We start from the raw sequence: 22097 nt of genomic DNA, 5'->3' as shown, positions 1-22097 counted from the left end.
CGGGTCTAGTTCAAAGGGCATGGAGATCGGTGGATCTCCTCTTCTTGGGATTGAAACAGGAGGAAGGGGAAAGATAGAACAAGTGGGTTTGTAGAAGCAAGGTTGAAATTTAATTCCCATCTGTTTGCTTAATGGACTGGAGCATATGTAAGAAGTTAGCCAAGCATATAAAAAGTGAGGCAAACTTTTTTGTGAATGATTGATCATTTCACACTTTGCCCTTTTTTGGCTTTTCTCTAGAATTTCTTATCTCTAGCTAAAAAGTTTTGGTTTATTTGGTGAAATTCATGGGTTCCTTCGACCTTTTACTCTCATTTTGGATTTTTTTTTATGGCATATTTGGGGGAAACTCCGGGATATGATAAGCTCACAAAGCAACATCTTCGTACAGCAATCTATTTGTCTTCGCTTTCTAGTCATGAATTAAGCACCATTGACAAAATAATGCAAATGAATCCAACAAAACAAAATTCTATCAAGAGGGTGAGCTGGCAAATTCAGGAGCAGACAAATTTGACAGAAACGCTAGCACTCATCAATATCCATTGTTGGCCGAGGAATTTGTTGGTGTAAATCGAAGAAGCCCAAAAAAAAAATGAAGCAAAACAAAAACACGAGCAAATATCCCTTTTCTGCAGCATGAGAAATGAGTGGTCACCACTGTCTAACACTGTAGCAGCCAAATTATCATCCAAAAAGACCAAGCCAATCCAGAAGAATGGGCTCTCATTATTTTTGCTTTTTTTTTTTTTGTGGTCTCCTGAAAATAATATAATTATAACCACATGGGGTCTGTTTAGGCACCTCATTCTGGAGAAGACAAATTAAGTAGTCTCTTACTAACAAAAAGGAAAAAGGAAAAATCTACATTTGCATTTACAGAGGAAAAAACAAAATTGAGGGCGGGGTAAAAGAAGGCATACCAGGTATGGTGTTATGAAGAAAATGGGCAAAGAAACTGGAGCCAAAGCATGGTTGAATACTGAAGAGCTGAGCATGAGTGAAGCCCAGATTGAACCACAAATCTTGGCTTTTGCCTTATGGTGGAAACACGCACATAGACAAGGGAAAGTGGAGTGGATAGCATTGCAATTTGCAGCGCCAACTCAAGTGCATGGGCAGCAATGACTTTTTTGGAAAGCTTTCGGTAATTGAGTTCAGTAAGTCATGCAAAAGCACTCATCTTCCCCAAATTACTAGTTTGCCCTAACTTGATGGCTTAATCACTTGATGCCAGCACTTTCTTGGTGGGCATGCTTGGGGTAAATTGACAAGAATGTGAAGTCGAGCACAGCCAGGGCAGTGAGCACAGAGATGTGAGCTCCTGTCCTGATGTCAACTTTCTTCCTGTAATCATAGCATTTCCATGATTCGTTCGCCGTCCAAAGAATTGATAGGAGCTTGCAGCATCTTCAACTTAAAGGGTTTCGTTGGAAACTTTCTATGGCACATTACTAATTGTCCTGGAGATTTCCTAGCCTTCCCCATACATGGAACTACGAAAGGTGTATTATGAAAACTTGTTTTTCTGCATATTCTTCAGATGAACACCATTGATGAAAACACTCTTCCAACCTTTCGTTTCAATTTGGTATTCTCGAAGAGCAGATAGAGAATACATTTTGAATTCATTCATCAAGAACAGTCATCATACAGACAAGCATGGAAACAGCGGCCGTCCCAACCTGAGGCATTTATCACTACATCTCTAACTGGCATCGACTCTCGGGTTAAACAAACTATTAAAGGCTAGCCACCAAATGGAAACAAATTGGAGGAAGAAATGCTCCTGATATATCCCCTAGTATCTCATCTATTCTCAAATTGCTTGATTAATTCATCCAGAAGTAGCAACATACATGGTGACTATATTACAAAGAAGAAGAGAAACCAAAATCCCCCATAACAATTCACCAATCAATTTTCACATCCGCGGTATCTTATACAACCCTACATGAAAATACATGGGGGTAATTATTGGAAGTCCTGCCAAGGCACTGGTATGTTCAGTCTTGATTGTCCCATTTCCACCTTCGTCCAACCTCCTCCAGAACTCTAGCTCGGGCTTGGCTTTTCCTTGCCTCATCTTCTACCCAAGATCTGCACTAATTGCTTCCAGTCATTAGAAAAGGAGAACCGTGAACATATCATAAAATTAACAGAAAGGGAGATTACCAAACACGGGAAAAGAAAAAAAAAGGTTTATTCAGTGCAAAATTATGCCATCACAAAAAATAGAATAATTTGGAATAGCATGATTTCTTAGACGATCTTCATTGAATATAGCATCAGATCCAAGATGAAAACAGGTATCAGTTAAGGTTAGCAACTGATTATTGTTTGAAATAGTAGAAAATACATCATGTTTATCAATAGATTTCTTAGACATCCACTTCCAGCTCTGCATGCCATGATGGAAAGCAGACTTCCAATTCATCACAGATGCCATTACTTCTCATACTGACAGAGCAAATTCCAAGTTGAAAACAACCAAATCAGTGGTGAATAATGATAGCATTGATTATATCCTCTAGTAGAAGAATTAGTTCTGTGTTAAAAAGAGAAGCTATAAATCCAGAACAGCTTCAGAAAATTATTACAACAACAGCCATACAGCAAATGAGTATAAAGACAATCAAGATGAAGACTGAATTGTAGTACTTACCTGAGGATTCGAAGAGCTTCAATTTCAGCTTCCAGTATAGATTTTGTATCAAGCATCACTTCCTGCTTAAACTGTAATTTACTAAGCAATTCCTGCAGATTACACTGCTCAGCTACATACACAGACCTCTCAGATGCAAGCCTTTCTGACATCTCATCAACCTCTTCCTTCAGATGGAGCAGCAGTTGCCTCTGACAATCCATAGCTGCCTTCTCCTTCAAATACTCTTCGTAAGTTTTCACCTGTACAATTTTCTCCTCTTCCAAATCATGTAAAGCGGCAATATAAAGCTTCTCAACCTCAAAACCTCGGATTTTTTCTTCATTCATCTTCTCATCCCAAAACCCTTTTATATCTCCTCTCTCAAGAAATTCATTACTAATTTCTTTCACTGCAGCTTGCCTTAAAGACTTCTCTGCTTCCAGCCTCAATATTTCATTGTAAACTGCTTCAGACATCCTGCCACTTATCAGAGCAACTGCTGCTTGTGCCTTTGTTAAAGGTTTATTTGGTTGAAACCGCCTGCTCTGTCCTGTGCAGATTTGAACAAGGAATCATAATCTTCATATGTAATTCTATGACATGAGCATTTGCTTTGAAATCGCTAAACTCTGAATCCTACAGAGACTTGTACAAGCCTAAGGTTTCTTTTTCTGTGTGGTGGTAATCCACAGGGGAGGAGTTAAATATACACGTGCATGTGGGTCTTGTATAAGGTACTCAACAGAATGCATTTAATAACTTGAGTTTTATGTTGTCAAAAAGTTAGAAGGCTAAAAAAACTCTAATTATAGTCACAGGAACAGAAATAAGGGGAGGGGAAAGAGACGGGGAAGATACCAAAAACTTTTCTGATGATGCTCTTGTCCCCGGCCAACATGTCGGTAAGAAGTTCAGGTGTTGCATCTGAGCTTATCTCCTTTACATCCATATAATATACTTTAGTCTTTGACATCTGGACTGTAGACAAGTCAGGTTTTAATAGACATGAAAGGCTGGTGAAAATACCAAGCTCATTTTTACTTCGTTTTAAGCAATTTAATAAATCTAAGAATCAAATTTGAAACCTGTTCTGTTATTCCTGGTAAAAAACCATACTCTAATTGAGCTTTCCAGTTGATCAGATCCTGCCGAGAAATAAACCTGCACCTCCAGACACGTTATATTAAGAAGAAAGGGTAAAAGAAAAGGACCAGTTCTTAGAAGAGGAAGAAGAGAAGACTCATGTGGAAAAGATGGAAAAATGTATGGTTTAGTGCATGTTCCATACCTCTCGGGGTAAAAGCAGAAGCTTCTATCATCAGAACTGTCAGCACAGGAATTCGTCCCTGATAGCTTGCTGGGTATGATGCCAGACTCAGCAAGGGCTTTTTGCAACCCAGAAACAAGTGTTTTAGAACTCCTTAACAACAAAATCAATCTTTGATTAGAAACAAAAATCAAGATTAAGCCTTACCTTGGATGGATTCAAAATCTGGATCTTCAACGCCCAAATCATCAAATGCAGCTATTACTGAACCAGAAAGTGATATGGATGGAACAATTCTATGCTTCTGATTCCTAAAACCAAAAAAAAGCTGCTGAGGCAGACTTGCAAAAAGCATTCACAATTATAATTCCATCAGACGCATAGACAGGTTGCTACCTTTCCAACATTGAATTTAGACGGAGTAACCATCTTGCATATTCCCTCCTAGTGCATAATTCATCAGCCGCTACATCATCTTCAATGATCTGTGTACCTTAATTACAGTCAAGAAATTCATGCTCAGAACTGGACATAAGGCCTCGAAGATTTAAAAAAATAAAAAACCGCAATGAAGTTGCAGAACTTAGGGTTGAAAGAATACAATCCATAGATTACCAGAATCACAAGATTACAACGATTATAATATAGTAGAAATATGCTTTAGCAATTGTGGACATCTACTTGACAATGAAGTAATTTTCTATCCAACTCTGGCAGATCATATATCTCTATGGTATTCATCTGAGGTGCACATCCATAAGTTCTATCCCTACACTCCTCCCAATCAGCCAGGAGATAGAATTTTTAAAGGGTTTGGCATATGCCTCTCAAGGTTTGTTTAGGCATTCGAAGTAGAGACAGCAAGATTGAAGTAAATCAAATGACTTTGTACAACTTCATATGTTAAATTGAGAATAACACAACGAGTCTTTGTAAGAAACAAGCTTTTCTAATTGCATAAAAAGTCTCTGAAAACAAACCTTCAGTTTCTTTAACGCCAATAGAGTTTCCAGTTGGTTAGAATCCACATAAACCGACACTTTCACACGTTCAAGCTTCTCTGCAGGTTCTGAAGTACAAGACAAATGGATACATTCAAGAACCAAAATCAAAACATTTCAGAGGAATTTGACCAACATTGCAACATTTTCGTTTTAGAAAAAGGAAATAAAAGACAATGGAAAGACATGAAAGGAGAAATATCTTCACAATAAGCTTCAATTATAGACCCATTATGATAACAACACAAACCAATTTGTATATTGCAGATAACGCTTGCTTCTTTTCTACTAAAATAAAGTTCGCAAAACCCTAGAAATGAGCAATGCCATTAACAGAACTGAAGAGCAACGAAACACTCGAGAGGAGACATGATTTAATGTACCCTTATGGAGAGTTATGCCGGTGGCATCAGATACACCCTCCATGGCTGCGTCAGAAGCAGCAGCAGCATTTTCGTCAGACATATTAGTTTCAATTTTATCATATACGGTGGTCTCAGTTGAACTTGGACTATGAAATCGGAACTCGAATCCTGTAATAACAGTAGATTATATTAATATATATATATATATAAAGCACCGAAGCAACACGAAATTGGCATAATATAAGCAGTGAGGAGGCCGACCTTTTCTAGAGAGCAAGAAATATGCAATGGCAGCAAACAGAACAGTAACACAGGTCCCAATCCCAGCAATAATTACAATTTTCGGCAACCCTAGAAATCCATATTGAATAAAAACTTAAACTAAAGTGAAATTGAAGGAAAAGCAAAAAGGTAAAAAGAAGAGGAGAAAAACCTTTCTTGTTGTTGTTGCTTTGTGGAGGGGATTCGGGAAAGGCCCAGCCTCTGAAGTAGTCATCGTCAGTTGGAGGTGGAGGAGAGGACCAGGAGAAGTGGGGGTGCGTGTCGGTGAGTGAAGCGGAGAGGCGGAGGTGTTTGATAGGGTTTTCGGATCTCAGAACTGAAAGATTACGGCGTCGTAGGAGTAGGAGTGACGGAGCGACGGCTGTGCGGAGGAAGAGAGAGGAAGGAGCGCCCGTAGCAGTAGCAGTAGCAGTAGCAGTAGCAGTAGCAGTAGAATAGAACATTTTTTTTTAATGCTGGAAATGAAATGATCAAAGCATTAGATAAGTTTGCGAAATTGGATGCTGGAGTTCCTTCCTCTTCTTTTAACTGTACTGCTTTGGTAGGTCTGCGTCTCTCTCTTCTTTTATCAGCAACAGCAACAGCAACAGCAACAGCATCGGCCCAGTAATATAGCACCAAACAAAAATTTACCTGCCCTCTGTCTTTTACCTTTCCTTTTTTGATGCATGCCATGAAAAATTTTGACATCCGAATTAAAAACTTGACCCGAGTGTTGGATAAAATTATTCAAACACCATATATTTAATAAATGCAAAAATAAAAAAACGTTGGTGTCTTTCGTTTCATCTAGCGTGTTAAAAGGTAAACCAGTAGCCCCGTTCAAATAGCAATCTGGCTCCGACAAATCTGGCTCCGACAATATATTATATCAAATCAAGTATATCAAACACAGCTACAATGAGCTCCTCAATTACACCATTTTTCTTTTTCTTCTTCTTTTTCTTGTTTCTCCCTTGTTGAGCCTTAATTGGCTTCATATTTAATGAAATTTAAAAATTAAATTGAAAAGTTTTAAAAAAATTAAAAATAATTTTTTTTTAAATATCATCGTGAAATTTACAATCTAAAAAGATAATCTAGTTAATCAATATGTCATTTTCTAATTATATCCTTTATTTTTTTTCTAGTTGGACCTTAATTAGCATTGTGTTAGATGAAATTTATAACTAAATTGAAAAGTTATTAAATATATCAAATTGAAGAGTTGGGGATAAATTTTTTTTAAAAAATTATCATATTATATCGACCTAGTCAATCTAGATTAACCGTGAAATTCACGATCCAAACTCAATTAAACAAACTTTTCTTATCTCTTATTTTTCTTGGGTTTTAATGAACCTCCGCTGGGATAAAATTTGGGATCAAATTAAAAAGTTATCAAAGAAACTAAATTGAAAAGCGATAAAAGAATTAGGGATATATTTTTTTTAAAAAAAATCATATTGTATCGATACTGCTGGTTAACCTTGGTTTGCAATATATCTCCTTCTTTTACTTGGTACAATATATCTCCTTCTTTTACTTGGTACAGCCTTAATTAGCCTAGAGTAAGAAGAAATTTGGGATTAAATTAAAGAGTTATCAAAGAATTGGAGACCAAATAAAACAATTATGTGAAATATAGGACTAAATTAAAATGAAATAAATGAAACGGGAGCAAAAAAATATTATTTGACGTGTAAGTTACACACGTCAACGAGCAAAAAGGCCAAAGTATTGAGGTGGCGCGTGCAGGCCCTGCCTGGGCTGCCAAAATCATCTCATTGAGTCCTTCCTTTTATGGTAGCGCATGCCACCGGTGAAATCATGGCGTGGCTCCAACGAAATTTTCTTTGCTCCCCCCTCTTCTCCTTTATTCACTTAGTTTTTGTGCACAACCGGGAAACAAAAAAAAGCAATGTGGTGATCCACAACGTTGTATCAGTGTTTGCACTCAATTTGTTTCACTTTATTATTCCGTAATTAGAAAATAGATGCAAGACATTATCTTCACCGCTATCAATAACAGGCACTTAATTTGCACTATGTACATAAAACATCACTAAGCGCCCAGCACATCATATTGTCATCATTTTCTTTGATTCAGAGTACACGAGTTCCCTTTGAAACTTGGGAGAAACTGCGGCTAATATTATAATGCCACTCAGCAAAGCTAAACTCAGTCCTAAGCTATTGACAACCATGGATTCCGAGGAGTGTTTGGATGCATCTTTCTTTGTTTGCAAGAATGTAATCTTTTCTAGTAGTCCTGTTTCTGCTGTTGCCACGGCTAACCCATATGTGTAGAGACCCAGAAAGACGTGCCATGGTAACACTCTTATCCTCACTGTTCGCATTTCGCCTCGGTGCCAAAAGCTCATGAAACCCATCAACCACTGCATATTGAAACCAGCAGAAAATCTTTAATTCACAACATTAGCCAACTAAATGAATAGTATTTCCAATACATGAAAGCAGGCCCTGGATGGTTCCGCGCACCAATTTCATTCTTGAACAAATCGAAACAACGACGCCACGAAACAATCATTAGTCAATAGTTACTCTTATGACTGACTCATTGGGGCCATTTTCATCCCTCGTTTTGCTGCATTTCTGATGTTCACTGCTGCAGAACCAATCAAGATTTGAAACTATTTGGCCAAACTTCAATCCACTTAAAGTCCAAGGATTTTAACTGGGATTTTTCTCTTCTTTTTTAATTTTATGATCAAGAGTATTCTCAGATCAGACTTCGGACACCTCTTTTGTCCAGTCAAAGGCGGTCAAAAGCAGTATTAGGAGAAGACTGACGTTCTTCAAGAAGAAAATAAACATAGGTACTTCGTCTGGCTGTCATGGTGGGACAATTATTGGGCTTCCTTCTGGTCCAAAATCACTGAGTTTCTCGTAGCCCAAAAGCATAAAAAGACAATGATTCCACCGCATGCTTCTCCCTCAAAAGCATCCATTTCCGAAAGGGTAACGTTATTGAATTACAAAATGCTTTGTCATTAGTTAGTAAAACATAATAACATTGCTTATACTAATAAATAACTGAATCATCAATAATAATGTAGCTTAGTTGCTTTTCCAATTTGAATTAAGGGAATGTACACGTGAGGGTCCACGGCGACAATGACCTTATCTAGTGATGATTACAGGAAATGACGACCCTCACCACAAACAACATCACTAATAATTCAATTTCCAAATGAGCAAGAAAAGGAAAAAAAAAAAAAAGAGTAAAAAATTCAGGAGTGAAGAACAAACCTGAGCTCCGAACAAGGATATGCAGATTAAACCCATCCAGGAATGCAAACTAAAGAAATTTGCCACAATCCCATCGTTGCCATGAAACTTTGTCCATATCCCAAAAATCCCACAAGCCAAAGCCAGTCCTTGAAGACACAAATGCACTGATTTCTTGAAACCCCTTGAACCAGGCAACCATCTATGTACCAAGATTGCTGAAAGTACCAAAAAAGAAGAGGAAGAGGAAGGAGCAACAAAAGCAAGAATCAACCTCCATTTTGTAGACCACTTCCATATTATAATAAGTCAAGCTAATTAAGCTTCTATCCATCAATTAGTACAGATCATGGGTAAATTAATGCCAAAATTACCTTCTCCACTGATGAGAATGAAACCAATCACCATTAGCAAAGGATGGAGAACCTGTAAAAAGAACATAAGAAAAGAAAGAAAGCCATCAATATAACTGAAGTTCAAGAAATGCTTTTTCTCTGTGGTTAAGAAATGTGAGACAGGATGAAGGAAGGAAAGTGCATACTGCATAAACGAGGTCTTCTTGAGAGGTAGATTGAGGTAGAAAGCTAGACTTGAAAACAAGAGCCCAATAAATGACTAAAGCTGCAGCCAAAAGACCCGAGATTCTTGCAAAGAAGAGAAGTGGGACTAGCGATGAAGAAACTGAGGTTGCCATTTTCGAACATTCAGAGACAGAAGTCTCCACCGACACTTGAGTACTGGATCTATAGTGTTACTGGCATGCCCTTTGTATTTCTCTATTAGAAAGAGGCCAAAGGTATACTATTTTTTTTAAAACAAAATTTGGATATAATATTATTAATAGCATGTACGGCAGTATGGTTATAGGTGCTTGTTAAATAATTTTTTATGCTAAAATATATGTTAATGATTTTTTTTTATTTTTTAAAAATTATTTTTAACATCAACTTATCAAAACGATCCAAAACATATAATTTATATTAAATTTTAATATAAAAAAAATCAAAATTTTTTAAAACACAGTCACATCCCGCGTTTCCAAACATTCCCTAGATAGCTTGCCGAGAGTTGCGAGACCAATATTCTGAATTATTGAGTAATGGTTAATTATTTTTATTAAAGTGATATTGCTTTATTTTTTACTAAATTTTATTTTAATGTTTATTCAATTAGGTTTGAACTTAGTTACGAGTAAATCTAATATCAGTGGATTGCATGAAATTAATATTTTTTTAATTTAATTTAAATCAGTTTTGATGAATTTTTCAGATAAGATAAAATGTCAGGTTTAACAAATATGATCATTAATACGTTGATTTGGATAAGGTAAATTTGCACTTTACTTATTAATGGAATAGCCGTTGGAACTGGAGAAACATTTACTGACTTGGAATTTGGGACCTAGGAGCCTATTGAAATCCACCATTCTGCGGTTGCATTGAAAAAAACTATTTATGTGGTGATTGAAATGATATATTTTTTTTTTATTTGAATGGTTCAAAACAATTTAAATTATTAGTGAAAATTTAATTTGATTTAAAATAAATATTTAAAATAATATTTTTTATAAATATTAAGATTACAATATATTAAATTGATTTTGGTTAACATGTTAATTTGCATGTCACGTCATTTGATTATAACAAGTATATAAAAAATAAATCAAAACAAATTATAAAACTTAATTTATAGTAAATATAATTGGATGATGAAATAATAATAATAAAATTATTTAGATCAACTTGAGTTAACATGTTAAAATTATGATCCAGATCATGAAATCGAGATAAATTAATGAAGAATTAAAACAAATTATAAAGAACAATCCCCAATAAACTTAATATTAAAAAATGTAATTGAAATTGAAAAATCAATTAAAAAAAGATAAAAAAACATGAATGAATCTGGATTAATTTACCAAATTCGTTACTTGAGTTATGAAATGATGATAACCTTATAGAAAACAATTAAAAAAGGATAAAAAATGTAATCCCCAATAAACTTAATATTAAAAAATGTAATTGAAATTGAAAAATAAATTAAAAAAGGATAAAAAAAACACGAATAAATCTGGATTAATTTACTAAATTCGTTACTTGAGTTATGAAATGATGATAACCTTATAGAAAACAAATTGAAATAAATTATGAAGTCTAAATTTAAATCAACCTAATATTAAAATATAAAATTAAAAAAAAAGTCAATTAGAAAAAACATAAAAGAAAAACTTTAATCAATCGAATTAACTAGTGAGACTCATAGTATGAATCATAAGATTGTGATAACATCATAAAAAAATTAAAAAAAAAATTATAAAGTTTAATCTCCAATAAATATAACGTTGAAGGATGCAATTGAAATAAAAAATATATATAATTTGAAAAAAAAAAAGGAAAAAAACACTTAATAATATTTTGTTATGAGAGAATTATCTTTTGGTTTTTTAAATATTAATGATTATTATTTTATTTTATTTTATTTTAAGTCAGCGAGCCACAACTGACTAGTTGATTTTTAATAATAGTCTGTTTGAGATTGTGATAGCAGTTGTGGTTCAAAGTACTTTCGATTAGAAATGCATTATAATGATTTTTTTTATTTTTTTAAAAATTATTTTTAAAATCAACACATCAAAATAATTTTAAAACATAAAAAAATAATTTTTAACAAAAAAAAATTAAAATTTAAAAAAACACATTTCAACTCAAATCTCTTCATCATTAATTCAAACACTACTTGAATCTTGAGACTGTTCGGAATTATTTGTTGCTTAAAAAAGTTGATGTTTTTTTGTACTCTCTTATTTCATTGACCAAAAAGCTGGTGTTTAAATATCTATGGTTCTCTAATCGTTATAATTAAAGTTTTATTTTGTTATCTTCTATCTTGCACATGAGTTTCTCTAATCTTACATTGCATCGTTAACTAGTTTTAATAAAATAGAACATTCACATTCCATTGAAAATATCAGAACTATGAAATTTTTTAAGAATAAATATTAAGATTTAATGATTAATAATATATACTTTGAAGTTTATAATTTAAAATCAAATTTGCACAATATTTTTTACTCATTTGAATATTAAAAGAATGAATAAATAGTTTTAGATAATGAATTTAACGTATCCGTAACCACAAATTGTCAAGTCCTCGCCAAAAATGTCATATGCATTGCTGGACATGTACAATTAGAGAAATATTTGATTTTCATAAATTATGTGTTCATCCTATAAAGATCATTACAGCAGTACTGTATAGTTGATAGCTTTAATTTTTTTCAAAGATAAGATATTTCAATTTAGACAATCACTAGTTAATTTACAAGCTTGGAATTATATATTTCACGTAACGAAGATCCCATTCAAGATGCTGCAGTTATACATATATATGCAATTAAAGTACGAGAGGAGGTTGGTCTGCATGTTGAATTCTTTGTGATGCCTACAGAAAATTGACCTCTGAAGAAGCTACAATATTTGTTTTTGATACAATATAATTTTTCTTCTTTTTAGGAACCTGTTTAGGATGAAGACGATATTGTAAAGCTCTGTGAAGAAACACGTTTAACTGCATCCCTTGATGAAAACCATCGACAAGTTCAAGAGCGCTGTCTTAGGATGCGTTTGGCAACGTGCACCACGTTAACAAACGCGCCCTAATTACATGCTTTCAAAGTATAGTACTGATCACCCCAGAACGGTTGCTGTTGTGAGCAGGGGCGGAGCAAGAACAAATAATTAGGGGGCGTGACCAGGGACGGAGCTGGAATTATATAATAGAAAAGGTTAAAAATATAAGCAGTTGAAGGCCTCGTTCTAAGTCTACAGTAGACATTTAATCTGTCAACTGCTTTTTCTATATTTAAACACAAAAATATAAAAATATAAAATATTTTGCAGGGGCCCGGGCCCTACCCGCCTCCCCCTGGTTCCGCCCCTGGTTGTGAGCGGTGCTGAATAGTCACTTTATTTTTCTTTTATCAGCATTCATGTGGCAGTAGAGATTCTGGTAGCTTATGCATGCATTGCTTTACTGAGACGAAACACTCACTCTTATAAGTTTTGGCAGTAGATTCCTAATTTTCTAGACATGAAATTAACCTAGTCAGCTGTGTTTGATGGTCATGAGAGAGCACTTTATAATTCATATCAATTGGTAATATTTTTTAAAGTATCAGTTACAGGTTAAATCAGCTTGTGATGGCTAAATGGCCAAGTACTTTGAAAGACTGGCTGCCGGCAGTCTGAAAGCATTCTGGTTTTCTAGACTTGTTGCCGTCCATTATCTTTGTTTTCTGAATAGCGGTTCTCGTCATTTCATCACCACTGGTTTCTAAATAATTATGAGTATCTGCTGTTGAGAATTAAATTTTTTACTACTTTTGGCATATATATCCGGAACCAAAACCACTTGATTCAGATCAATGCACTGATAAATCCTCAGAAGACAAAAAGTAGCCAACAAACTCTCTTCTCATATCAGAGTTTTATTCTTTACGGGTATCTTTCTCAGAATTCTCAGCAATAAGCTGGAGGTAGTTAATTTGTTGGTGCAACCCTGGCCCTGATTTAAATTTGTTTTACAGTCCTATACTCCTATTAGGTTACCAAAGCAACTGTGATTGCACGATGGACTCAGAAGCATGGGAAAATGGCTGCTGTTAGTGCTGCATTTGAAAGTGGCCTAGGTTGTCGACTTATATTCTGCTGTCCTATTACCTAGAGCAGAAGAAATCAGAGATTTCCGAAGTTATTTATACGAACGGTGAAATCGGCCCATCTGTAGCCCATGGTCTCGGAACTTGTGGATAACTTAAACAAGATGCACAGCAATATCTCCTGGGATTCGTTATGATCCATGTAGTGGCTTTGTGGAAGCGCCTGCTGCTGCTGCCACTCAAATCCTGCACAAGTTTCAAGCCAATCATTCATTAAACTTTAACTCAAGAGCAAGTTCGTTGCCAGTGAATTCAAAGGATTTCTCGCACCCATCCAAGTCCATAGGCTTGGACGAAACACCAATGTCAGTAAGTGTAGGAGTTTCATGATATTTGTCTCACATGGCTTCTTCTTTTTCCAGTCTTTTCCCTTCTAAAAGGACTGAAAAAAATTCTTAAAAGTATTATGGAAAATCAAAAACTTGTTGATATACATATAAACATTTAGTATAAGTGTATTAGAGTTTATCTCAGTGGCTGGCTGTTGGATACAAAATTCTTAGACATTATGGAAAATCGAAACTTGTTGCAGCTTGCAAGCACAAGAATTTACCGTATGATGAATAGATTAGAAATGAGGGGATGTTTTCAATTCTGTTTTTGCTTGATATAGGATCTTGCTTAATTTTGCTGAACAGAAACCTGGCAACTGTCCTGATGATAATTTCATATATATATATATATATATATATATATATATATATATATATATATATATAAAGGTCAAATTCAAAGGCAATTATCGGATATTAAATGTAGGATCTTGCTTAACATCAATGATTGTAATTTAAATGTAGTTGTTATGACTCGCGGCCTTGTTTATGTTTTAATTTATTAGTAAAACATTAGCCGATTACGCTGCCGTGTTTTATATATATATATATATATATATATATATATATATATATATATATATATATATATAATAAATTCAAATATTCAAATATATTTATATTATAAAATCTTGCGTTTTAAAATAACACATACATAATTAATGATATCTAACTTATATAAAACTCTTTAAAGATATTAAAATATTGATGAGATATAAAAAAATCTTAACTCCCAATTTTGCTAGTTAAATATATTATATATTAATCAATTTGTATTAAAATTGATTTTAAAAACTTTTTTTTAATAATACTAAAAATAAAATTTACATAACTTATCATACTTAAATTATATAAAATAATTTCATGATATAGATATTCAAGAAATACACATATAATATAATATAAGTATAGTAGTCTTCTTAACACGCAGGCTTGGGTAGCTGCTATTTCAAATATGTCTAATGAAATAACTAATAAGAAGATATTGGTTACTCATTAACACCATAAAATTACTTGTTCATACTAATGGCATGACTTGCACAATATAATGCATATTAGAATTTAGGTTAATTCTTAATGTAAGAAAAAAATACATAAATGTTAATTTTTTTATATCATAGTTTTTTTAAATTAAAAAAGATAAAGATGGTATTTATACTTGATAAAATAAACTAAATAATATATATACCAATAAACAAATAAGAGTTATTAACACTAATCAAATATTAAAACAAAAGGATGATATTCTAAGTAAAAGCAAAAGATGAACACGAATGCAATATTTTACTTTGATTGTCATTTTTATCTTATATTTTTTTATTTATATTATCTTAAAGGTTAATTTTGATTACTAAGAATAAATGATTTTTCTTCTTATAAAAGCATCATACAAAAGCAACTTATCTATATCAAATATAAGAGGATAAAATTTAAAGATAAATCACAACAATCTCTTTAAAATTAAAAAAAAAACATCAATTACTATTTTAAAAAAGTAAAATTTAATAATTTAAAAAATAAGAGTGAGGGTATTAATTTAACTGTAAAAAAATAATAAAAAATAAGAACAAAAAATATAGACGACCTTGGGACTAGAAAGGTTGGTTTATTAATTTTTTCTTAAAAAGATATCCGCTTCAATTTTAATTTTTTATTTCAACAGATAACCTAAAATAATTAATATATTGAAGTTGAACTGTCCCAGTCGCAATTAACATCACGTCTGTGCCGTTGGTCTCGAAGGTAGTGTTTTATTTTTTTAAAAAAAATAATTTTTAGCTTTAGATTATTTTAATATGATGATATTAAAAATAAATTTTTTAAAATAAAAAATATTATTCTAATATATTTCTAAAAAAAATACTCTAAAAAATATAAATATCCGTTACTAAAAATTACAACCTTGCAAGGCGCGGTTTAATTGTATATTTGGGGCTGAAACCGATGGATGCTCTCCCCTCTTATAATTAACTAAGGTAATCAAATTTACAACCGGAAGTGGATGTTAAAAGCTATTTGCTAATGAAGCTAAGCTACCCTTTCAGCTTATGACAAGACATGGGTTTAATTAACCAAGAAAAAGAAAGGGCCAGGCTTTGAGGTGGGGACATAGTTTCTGTGACAGGAGCATTGCCTGGCGGGTTAAATCAAGGATCCTAGTGACGAAGACGATGGAGATGCCACCTGCTATATCCATTCAAATGGTGCCAAATGCTCGAGACAGAAATTGCATACAAGGACAGCCGGCATTAATCGACGCATGTAGATCATGAAGAAGAACAGTTGACCTCTATTTTTTAAACTAATTGTTGTTTTACCTTTCAGGAAAACTTGACGGTGCAATGCAAACCTGGTATGCTTTCAGAGCAGGACAAACAATCCTAGAACTAGCCTCTTCTTTCTTGTCTTATAACTTCAATTAATTTTTATTTTATTTTTTGCCTCTTCTCACCATAAGATTAAAACTTGCATTTTTTTAATCAAAGTTTTGTTCTGTTGTTTGTTGTCTGCTACTAAACCCAGAAACTTATTCAGACCTTGTTCATTATACTATTCTGATAGCTTTCGATAGAGGTTCTAAAGGGTGTGCAAGTATTGTTGATGCCAAAATTCGTTGGTCAACCAGCTTCTTGACATCGTTTGCTTATGTACGAACAAGATTTGGTACAATTTGATCCTTAGGGATATAACCCCAGAATTTGATGCTTAATTAGTATTCTTCTATGACCTAATGACAACTATTAGCATCAGGAAATCAAGCCTAAGCGTTTTTTTAATTAGATCTACCTTAATTTTTTCTAAGAAAAAGGTGACTCGTTGCTTGTTATTCCGGAGATTTTTAATCACAGTGATGAGAGAAAAATCAAAGTTAGTGTTTTTTGAATGTAGAAACCTAATTTTCAATCCATTTATTTATCCAGAATACCCATAATTAAAACATCATTAACACCTTAAAAAACCTTGTGTATAATCTTAAATTATCCAAAAATCAGTTTATAAACACAAAATAAACTCGAAACTAAAACAATTCTTGATCTTAGATCATACGGGTTAGAAGACCAAATGAATATCAGGAATTGAACAACTCATGTAGGACTAAAGCCATAGGTTTTTCTCCAATAATAAGATAGCTTTCACTCGCAAAACGACATGAAAGAATCTCCATTAGTTGGGAAACTGCCAACTAATCGTGATTCCCTGTACAACATTACGATTAATACAACTCCAGCATGATGCTATATATAAGCGCCCCATTTTGAAGTGAAGATTAATTAAGAGGAAGCAAATTAACAAAGAACAGGAGAAGAGAGAAAAAAATGGAAATCTCTTACAAGGACTTCAAGGTAGGAAAATGTGAGGGCCAGAAAGTGGTGGATGGTGAAACCATGCCACTAGTGCTGCAACCCCCAGAACCCAACAAGAGTGACACAGAGTCATTAATCTCAGTTCTAAAGCAGAACAAGCACTGGTTTGAGCAAATGCTCATAAAAAACAGTGCTGTTCTGCTTCGAGGTTTTGATGTGAAGAATGCTGAGGACTTCAATGATATTATTGAGGCCTTTGGCTGGGATGACATGCGTTACATAGGGCCTGCGCCACGGACACAAGTGTACAAACGCATATGGACTGCCAATGAGGGACCCCTGTCGGAATTCATATTCTACCACCATGAAATGGTTCATGTAAGTTAAATATTGCCACAGTTTAGGAAAGGTTTTGTATAAGATTAAAAGTTACCCAACTTTGATCCATCTAGCCAAACTCAATCTAATCTCCTGACTCCCTCAATGTCTTTTGGTTTTGTAAACACTAAACACAATAAATCCAAGGAGAAATTTTCCATGACTATCTATATGAATTGTATCATTGGAATCTTGTGCTGTGTTTTCTACATTTACCATGTCTAACTTTGACAGATAAAAGAATCTCCGAAGAAAGTGGTGTTTTTCTGTGAAATACCCCCACCAGAAGGTGGACAGACACCCTTTGTTCCAAGCTTTAGAGTTACAGAAAGGATGCTAGAAGAGTTCCCTGAAGCAGTGGAAGAAGTTGAGGCAAAAGGACTGAAGTACACTTTCACAGCTCCTAGCAAAGACGATACATCATCGATGAGAGGTAGAGGTTGGGAGGATGCTTTCGGAACATCAGACAAGGCAGAGGCTGAGAGAAGGTATGCACATCTACATTATCTTTGTTATTTTCTTAACAAATTTCCAAATGATACCGTTTTGTGTAATACACTCGGAACACGATCATAAAAAATGTGTGACAGGGCTAAGGCTGTAGGGATGGACATGGAGTGGCTGCCTAATGGAGGAGTGAAGACAATACTGGGTCCTCCATCATTAACGAAAGTGTTTGATGGAAGAAAAGGGAGGAGAATGTGGTTCAACACAGTCGTTGGCATGCATGGTAAGGAGTCCAGCTCGGCTATGTTAGCAGATGGAACAGAGATACCAGAAAATTTTGTGAAAAGGTGTGGGCAAATCATTGAAGAAGAGAGCATCCAATTCAAGTGGGAAAAAGGTGATGTCCTTTTCCTTGATAACATGGCTTTGCTTCATGGAAGGAGGCCGTCTTTGCCACCTAGAAAAGTCCTTGTTGCTATTTGCAAGTAGCTTCAGCTTAGCTGCTAGCTATAGTAATTGTGTGGTGCGCTAAAATACTACTGCAAAATCGCCCCATGCATAGTAATTAGCATTTATTCTGCTTTATGGAATAACTGGAAGAGAAGGAACGTAAGATTACGTCCATGTAATTCCTTCATTTTTCTTTTTCCTTTGGTTATTGTAATTGAAAATAAAACGTTTGCTGCTGATGATTCTCCACACGCCAATCCTTCAATAAAACAGCAAAAGAGTTATAAACTATACCTTAAATTCTTGTTCATTTGCCAAGAAAATGGTATTGCATCGCACTACAATTTTGTAACAGACAAAAGAGGAACGGAAGTCAAAACGGCCGAGTGTGTTTCTTTGTACACACCCTAGGATAGGATCTGCTTTGGGCCGGCTTCGCATTTCTCTGGCTTATGTCCTTGGCAACTTCTCAGCTACACATCCATGGGAATCCCTTTTTGAGAAACATTAACGAGCACTAGTTTTTCGCATTTCCTTTGAGACCCAGCAAATTGTATTGTTACTTGGAGCTTGTTTGGTGAATAAATGCTGATTTTTAGACTGTTCCCAAATGATTCCATCATGGAAGTCCGAAACATATACGATGAAAAACAAATTTGTAACTGTAAATTGTGTCATAGTTTCCACTATTGACAAAGTTTTTATGATGACGTTTCAAGGGAGGGCTATCTAATCACGAGAAGCTCTACATGGTTGCAGGACTAATATGAGGTTTGTCAAACGTTCAAAGATCAGTAATTTCTGACGAATGGCCTAAAGGAAAGACCAGCATCAATTTCCTCCATTAATGTGGTATCATTTTTCCACAATCCATATTTTCAACTATGGAAACCTTGTATAAAAGTCCATAAAATGTTAATTCTGAAGAATAATAGAAGCTGAATAATCGTCAACAAACAAAAAAAGAAAAAAAGAGAAGGAAAGAAAGAAACAGTGATGGCTCGAGTTTTTCTCTCTGAGCCATGTATGCATGAGTTCCATTCATATTGATGGAAAGTTCAAGGTCAAGTTCCTATATTTTCGTAAGGTCTTCTTGCAAAGATTTCCATGGTCAAATGGTTTGGTTTTGATTAATGTATTAACAATATACAATATTGGCTCTTGTAAGAGCCTGGAATAGCCGGGATTTTACTCGCTCACTTGGACCCACAAAGTACGCTTTCCGGAAGATGGGATTTCCTCGAATCCAAAAATATATATATATACAATATTAGTCGAAACACTGCTGCAATTTATGACCTGTTTAGAATGAAGACGATTTTGTAAAGCTCTATGAAGAAACACGTTTAACTGCGTCCCTTGAGGTTCAAGTGTGTTTGGTACTATGATAGTTTTTGTGATTATAGTTTGAAAAAAATTGTTTTACAAAAAAGTATTTTTGGTTGAGGTTGGTTTGGTATTTATATATACTTGGTTAAAACTATAGTTGAAATTAAGGTTGAACAAAAAGTAGTTTAATGTATTTGGTTAAAAAAATTCTTTTCAAATTGAGGTTATAAAATAATTAATATTGTAGATTTAACTACTGCTATTACATCATGAAATAAATAATACTGATATCAAATATTTTTTATTGTTCCATTAAACGATCTACAATTTCATCACGTACGAAATTCATCCGACAAGAACTACAGTTTTCTTGGTTTCTTAAGCGCGCAACAACATCAGGTAAAATATCATCAAGAACAAAATTGGGTTTGCGATAAAATTCTGCAATTGTTACGTCATCAGCGATCTCCTTCTAATTTTTCGAATAAAACACAATTAAAAATAAAAATAAAAATTGAACTTTTTTTTAACTGGGTCGGACCCGGTTCAATACATTTAGCTTTGGACAAAACTCAATTCGACTGGAACAGTGGAGTGTTGTTACTCAATTTTGGACCTTACGTGTTGGAGACGATGTATACCTCTTTTGAACAGAGTGTAAGAGTTTAGCTCATATTCGCCAGAAGATTGACAAAACGCACATAAAGAAATATTTTGTGTTTTGAAACCTTGTTTGAGCTGTTTTCTTCTTTTTTTATCCTTCCCCTTTACTACCAAAATCATCAGGTTTTCTTAGGTTGATCAGGAGTCTTCATAATGCTAAATTCGTTCTTTTTATCTGATCTTTAAGGTTGAATAAATCCCTCAGAATTTGCACTAAAAAAATAGTTCTGCTGTTGTCGCAATTTTTTTGTTCCAACTTAGGCTCTGATTCTGACTCAGTTTCGTACGATATCTGACCATCCTAGGTATACCCTGTCACTCATTACATGTTGAAAAATTGGCGTACACCTTTATTAGGTCCTAGGGATCATTTTTCTTAGAGCAGATTTGGATGCTCAATATTGTCAGATCAAAAACCTTTTGACCAACCAAATTACTGCTAGATTCTGTTCTATAAAAAGATTTTATCTCACTTCGACTTCTTCATCAAAGTTTTATTCCTAGACGCGTAGATGAATTTGGGCTTTTGAATCACTTGATTTCGATATTAGAAGCTCAAGATACTCCCATTTGAATATCTAACGTGAGGGCAGAAAATTCTGCCGCGGGAAGGATATAGCCCAAGTTCGCGGGACTGATTTGAAGGATTTTTTTTTTACCAAGGACTGAATCGAAAAGTGTTAAAATGAGGGATTGAATTGAAAAATGATATTGAAAGTTGGAAAGGGGGGTTGAATCATCATAAATGACAGGATTTTTACCACACCGAATAAGGAAAATAAGACCCTGCATTCACCCTTACCCATCTGATTTCTTTCCTTTTTTTCCTCTGCAAATTTCCTGCTATTTCCATGTTTGTCTTGCTGATTGGAGAGCTTGAGACCACGTTTTATTGATTCATTTCAAAGGAAACAACTGGTGCCTTATGGTCCCAACTATGGAAGGAAAGAAAGGAGATGTACCACCCTTTGATCAATGGAAATTAAGTGTTGAAAATCAGAATAGGAATAAGAATATTTCAGTTTCCTTTTTGCGTTTTTTTTACTGCACATCAGCAGGGATTTGCATCCTAGAATTAATGCATTGGATTTTTCCTAAATAGAGATATGTTAGACTATATATAAACCCCTCTAATGACCTAGCAAGAGGTAGCAGAAAGAGAGCAAAAAAAGGGAGCAGAAAAATAAGAGAAAAGGAGAGAACGGGACAGAGGATAGGAAAAGATAGACAAGAAAAATGCAAGAGAGAGGCAGTAGAAAAAAAACGCAGAAAAACAGAGAGAGTTTCTTTCTTGCATTCTTGAGTTACTGTGAGGGAAGAGGAGAAAAAAAGACAAGACGGAGAGGGGGTTTTGCTATAAACTTTGAAAGCAACGTGCGCTTGGTTTTTATTTCAGTTGTTGCAGTAAACCATTTCAGCGAGACCTGCAGGTATTTGTTTTGATGTTTAAACAACTGTTTTGTCTTCTGGCTTTTCACTTTTGTTTTCTATTTCCTTTTTGCCATAAAATGAATGCTTGTCTTCTGTTTCTTCCCATGGCTGTGAGTTTAGATTTTTTTGTGTTAGAGTTGCGGGTTCCTTGTTTCGTTTTTTCTTTCTAGTTCATAAGAAACCGTGGGAGGGGAGCTGTTGTTTCTTCATCATCAGCTCCCTTTTATGTTTGTTTTTTTTTCCCGCTTCTTG

General features: G+C 34.3%; 3 protein-coding genes and 1 long non-coding RNA gene across 5 annotated transcripts; 2 read left to right on the top strand and 2 right to left on the bottom strand.

Annotated features, from left to right (window-relative positions):
- Nucleotides 1–745: 745 nt before the first annotated feature.
- On the top strand, nucleotides 746–3198 carry LOC133697753 (uncharacterized). Its single transcript, XR_009842924.1, has 2 exons — nucleotides 746–1160; nucleotides 1238–3198. It is a non-coding gene; the product is annotated as an uncharacterized LOC133697753 (long non-coding RNA).
- LOC133697752 (uncharacterized) lies at nucleotides 1796–6148 on the bottom strand. Of its 2 annotated transcripts, none has more exons than XM_062120508.1 (11): nucleotides 5714–6148; nucleotides 5542–5631; nucleotides 5299–5448; nucleotides 4895–4983; nucleotides 4311–4399; nucleotides 4122–4225; nucleotides 3936–4032; nucleotides 3733–3808; nucleotides 3506–3620; nucleotides 2666–3197; nucleotides 1796–2105 (listed from the first exon to the last, which is right to left on the bottom strand). In XM_062120508.1, the coding sequence occupies exons 1-11, from the start codon at nucleotides 6003–6005 to the stop codon at nucleotides 2090–2092; spliced, it is 1650 nt and encodes a 549-aa protein (XP_061976492.1). In that variant the 5' UTR covers nucleotides 6006–6148; the 3' UTR covers nucleotides 1796–2089. The 2 variants fall into 2 exon arrangements, with proteins under 2 accessions (XP_061976492.1, XP_061976491.1); XM_062120507.1 differs by having other exon boundaries at nucleotides 1796–2100; nucleotides 5714–6147.
- A 1343-nt stretch (nucleotides 6149–7491) lies between these two features.
- On the bottom strand, nucleotides 7492–9598 carry LOC133696214 (probable transmembrane ascorbate ferrireductase 4). Its single transcript, XM_062118328.1, has 4 exons — nucleotides 9335–9598; nucleotides 9168–9219; nucleotides 8815–9011; nucleotides 7492–7940 (listed from the first exon to the last, which is right to left on the bottom strand). The coding sequence occupies exons 1-4, from the start codon at nucleotides 9485–9487 to the stop codon at nucleotides 7623–7625; spliced, it is 720 nt and encodes a 239-aa protein (XP_061974312.1). The 5' UTR covers nucleotides 9488–9598; the 3' UTR covers nucleotides 7492–7622.
- A 7561-nt stretch (nucleotides 9599–17159) lies between these two features.
- Nucleotides 17160–18461, top strand: LOC133696858 (clavaminate synthase-like protein At3g21360). Its single transcript, XM_062119144.1, has 3 exons — nucleotides 17160–17525; nucleotides 17760–18013; nucleotides 18116–18461. The coding sequence occupies exons 1-3, from the start codon at nucleotides 17160–17162 to the stop codon at nucleotides 18459–18461; spliced, it is 966 nt and encodes a 321-aa protein (XP_061975128.1).
- The last annotated feature ends 3636 nt before the right edge of the window (nucleotides 18462–22097 follow it).

Source organism: Populus nigra, chromosome 6 (assembly GCF_951802175.1).
Source record: "Populus nigra chromosome 6, ddPopNigr1.1, whole genome shotgun sequence".
Classification (NCBI taxonomy): Eukaryota; Viridiplantae; Streptophyta; class Magnoliopsida; order Malpighiales; family Salicaceae; genus Populus; species Populus nigra.
This window is presented reverse-complemented; position numbering and strand designations above follow the sequence as displayed.